Below are 3,629 nucleotides of genomic sequence, written 5' to 3'. Positions count from 1 at the left end.
ATATATATATATATATATATATATATATATATATATATATATATATATAGCAGATAACATGCTTGCATGCAGTTAATACATAATACCACTCCATCGTGCAGCAGAGCAAAACAAAACAAGCGAAAAGAAAGGAAATTAGACCCTATATTTATATTCAGAGAGAGGAGGGGGGGGCCCCTATACATGCAACTTGGGGGGCCCCCCGACGCCAATGAAATCATACATAATCCGTGGTGATATATCAGCGGACACCACACAACCCCCTGTTCACCTGCGCCTGTTGTTGCTGTTGCTGCTACTGCTGCTGCTGCTGCTGCTGGTGCTGCTGCTGGTGCTGCTGCTGTTGATGCATTGTTTTGGTGTTATAGGGGTTTCTTGGGGCCCTTTATCTCTCTATAAGGGTCCGTGTCCCCTCGTCCACTTCTCTGACCATGTTTTGTGTATTGTGAAACATAAATCCATTCTATCATCAAGAGAACTAAGAATCATATATATTGCTTTTATCTTTCCTTTTAGCTCTGCTAGCGCTGCTCGCTCTGTAGCCCATGCCTCTTTGGTTGCTTTCACGCGTCCGTCTGCTTCTTCTAATAATTTTTCCATCTTTGCAATCCATGCATTGCGGCTGAGGTGTCTAGACACCTCAGCATCTATGACCCGCAAGAAGCTTTCTTGATACAGCTCTGTGCTGAGTAGGCCAAATAGAAGTTTCTGCAGCTGTTCTTCTTCTTTTGGGTTTAACTCTTCTTCTAGTGTTCTTCTGAGGCTGTGTATCTCTCGTCTGCTTGTTGCTAGCGTTTCTCTTGCTGCTGCTTGCATAGCAGCAATTCTTCTTTGGTNTGTATCTCTCGTCTGCTTGTTGCTAGCGTTTCTCTTGCTGCTGCTTGCATAGCAGCAATTCTTCTTTGGTGATGTTCCTGTGCAGCCCATTCATCCTGAATGCCTCTCTTGAGTGCTTCCTTAGCCGCAGGTTCTATCAACAGCTTTCTCTCTGCTTTTACTGCCCATAGTTCTGCTGTGAATGCTTCTATTGCTGCGTGTACATGAACCTCTAGATCAGCTACTGCAACACGTAGCTGCTCCTTTAGCCGCAGTGCTTGCTGCCTCATCTGTGGAGATAGAGAGTCTAGAGCCATAACACGCAGAAGAGTGTTATACCGAGAACGAACTTCTGTTTCTAGCAACGCCATCTTACTCAGAGCAGCTCCTGCTTCTTTTCTTTGGGTTTCATCAAGCCAATACAACCCACCCCCTTCTTCTTCTTTTATCTCCTGAAGAAGAGTTCGTCGATCCCTCGCCGCCATCTCTGCCTGAGATGCGAGACGAGTTTTTGCTTTTCTTACACTCAGCAGCAACTGCTCCTCTTGNCCGCCATCTCTGCCTGAGATGCGAGACGAGTTTTTGCTTTTCTTACACTCAGCAGCAACTGCTCCTCTTGTAGTGCTGCGTTTTTTTTTCTCAACTGCTCACGCAGCAACTTTATTGCTTCTTCTTGTTCTGCTAGGTCTTTGGCTGTTTCTTCTTGTGCTTCTTTTAGTGCATTTGCATCTGATAGACCTTTCTTTACCTCCTCCTTCTCTACAGCTAGGTCTCTGTCTATCTCCATCATGAACGCCTCTCTCTCTAGCAGTTGATGCCCCTCTGCTGAGCGGACCCTCATTATATGTTCCCCATAAGCCAGGGCTAGAGCGAGTGCAGCAACAGCAGCAAAATAAGCTAAAGCCTTTCTCCTCTCAGGCTCTTTCCAGTAGTCTTCACCGCGTCTATACATACGCCGTGATATATAACGAATAGAACTCCCTGCACTACGCAGAGCCCGGGTCCACCCATCTCTTCTATCTCCCTCAAGCCCAGGGACCACCAGATCAGCCCATCGCTTCACTGGCTTTGCTTGCTGGGATCCTCCTCCCCACCCCTGATGCTGAAACCCACGAACACGATCCCTAGATGCGGACCCACCCCTGCGGCGAGAGGAAGATACGCCNCCTGATGCTGAAACCCACGAACACGATCCCTAGATGCGGACCCACCCCTGCGGCGAGAGGAAGATACGCCAGAGGCCCCCAATGCCTCTCTCTCCTTTTCACCGTCCCCATGCGCACCCTCTCCCTCCAGTGCTACATGCATACCACGCACACCGTTCTCTTGGTTGACTCCTTCCCTCCATGTGCCAGGGGGCCCCACACTTGATGGGGAATATGAGGGGGCCCCCACGGTGGGGGCCCCGTACAGCCGGGATTGTCTGCCAGGCAGGTCGCCGTAGTCACGCGGCGCAGGATAGGGAGCAGCAGCATCTGCTGCAGCAACAGAAGCAGCAGCAAACGCTGCGAACAGCAACAAAGCACGAGGACACCCCCCAGTCATCCCCACAGCGCGCAGTCCAGGGGCCTCGGCCACGAAGGAGGTGGAGCTCCTGACGGGGCCCCGCCTGTCTCCAGTCCCGCCGTTGCCGTCGTGGAGCAGACGCTTCGTTTTCGCCTGCATGTAGGCAGAGGTTAGAGCTGCTGCAGCAGCGACAGCCGCCTGCGCTGGTGCCCCCACGCCAAGCACACCCCTGCTAGTAGGGGCCCCGTAAAGGGAGACCTGGAGGCCCCGCTACTGTCTCTGAGCCGCGCGGTGAGGAGCAGCTGCCCACCCCATCACGCATGCCGGCGCCTGCAAGCCCGCAAGAGGCCCTGGAGACGACGGAGGCGGCCGTCAAGGCCGCAGCGAACGGCGGGTAGTGGGGCTAAGGAAAGGCTCCTAAAGGAGACTGCACCGGGAGAGCTGCATGCAGCCTGAGGGCGTCTCTCGCAGACGATACTCAGGCGTACAAGCATGCAAGGCGGAGAAGTCAAGAGGCCGCCGTCAGAGCTGCAGCTGCAGCTGCAGCACCGTTGCTGGTTGCTGCTCCCTGGCCGCGATCGCCTGCAGGCGCCCGCAGGTGCCGGCAGCGCCTGTTGAAAAAAAACGCAGGCGGAGAGATGAATCCCTTCGGTATTTGTACAGCGCATTTAAAAATGGGTTTAAATGCATTTCTTTTAGCTGTTGTTAGCAACACCAGCAGCACACAGCCGCATGCGGTCAAGGACTCCCGTCCCCAGGAGGCGGACTGTTGTTGTTCCGGGGTGTTCAGCAGCTGACTATTGTATCGTGGGTACTGTGCAGGACACCAACTAACCGAATATAGTTATTCTCATTCATAAACTGTAAATTTCGATGATCTTTCAATGAGTATGAGTAGAAGACGGGGGAAGAAGAAGGGGATTCGGGTGTCTGTGTCCATGTAGCGAATCAAGCTGGGGCAACACCGCTATCGCTCAGAGGGGTCTCTCAACAAGCGGGAAACATATAGGNGTAGCGAATCAAGCTGGGGCAACACCGCTATCGCTCAGAGGGGTCTCTCAACAAGCGGGAAACATATAGGCGCTGCTGGACGAAACCACGCTGCTCCTTGGCTCCAAAATTGTTCGTACGAAATCTATTTATGTTCATGTGTGCTCCTTATCCAGCCGGACCAATAACTGGCTCGGGTCGGCCCCCGTGCCGGGGGCGGTCGCACTTGTGAAAGTCCTTGCTGCGTTTTCTATGTGAAGTTGGCATGTGTACCGTTGCTCGCGTGCATGCTGGCTATGTATATGCAAACAGGTGGT

General features: G+C 52.6%; 2 protein-coding genes across 2 annotated transcripts; both read right to left on the bottom strand.

The window, feature by feature from the left end:
* Positions 1-788: 788 nt before the first annotated feature.
* EMH_0007440 (uncharacterized protein) lies at positions 789-1,657 on the bottom strand (the record flags this gene model as incomplete). The annotated part of the gene is given in 3 exon segments (XM_038022530.1): positions 789-836; positions 840-1,307; positions 1,412-1,657. Coding segments are annotated over 3 exon segments (762 nt in total).
* A 218-nt stretch (positions 1,658-1,875) lies between these two features.
* Positions 1,876-2,481, bottom strand: EMH_0007430 (uncharacterized protein; the record flags this gene model as incomplete). The annotated part of the gene is given in 2 exon segments (XM_038022529.1): positions 1,876-1,981; positions 1,985-2,481. Coding segments are annotated over 2 exon segments (603 nt in total).
* Between the last annotated feature and the right edge of the window lie 1,148 nt (positions 2,482-3,629).

The sequence above is a fragment of the Eimeria mitis genome, genomic scaffold (assembly GCF_000499745.2).
Source record: "Eimeria mitis Houghton genomic scaffold, Emh_scaff309, whole genome shotgun sequence".
Classification (NCBI taxonomy): Eukaryota; Apicomplexa; class Conoidasida; order Eucoccidiorida; family Eimeriidae; genus Eimeria; species Eimeria mitis.
The sequence above is the reverse complement of the archived record's forward strand: the minus strand, read 5'-3'. Positions and strand labels throughout refer to the sequence as shown.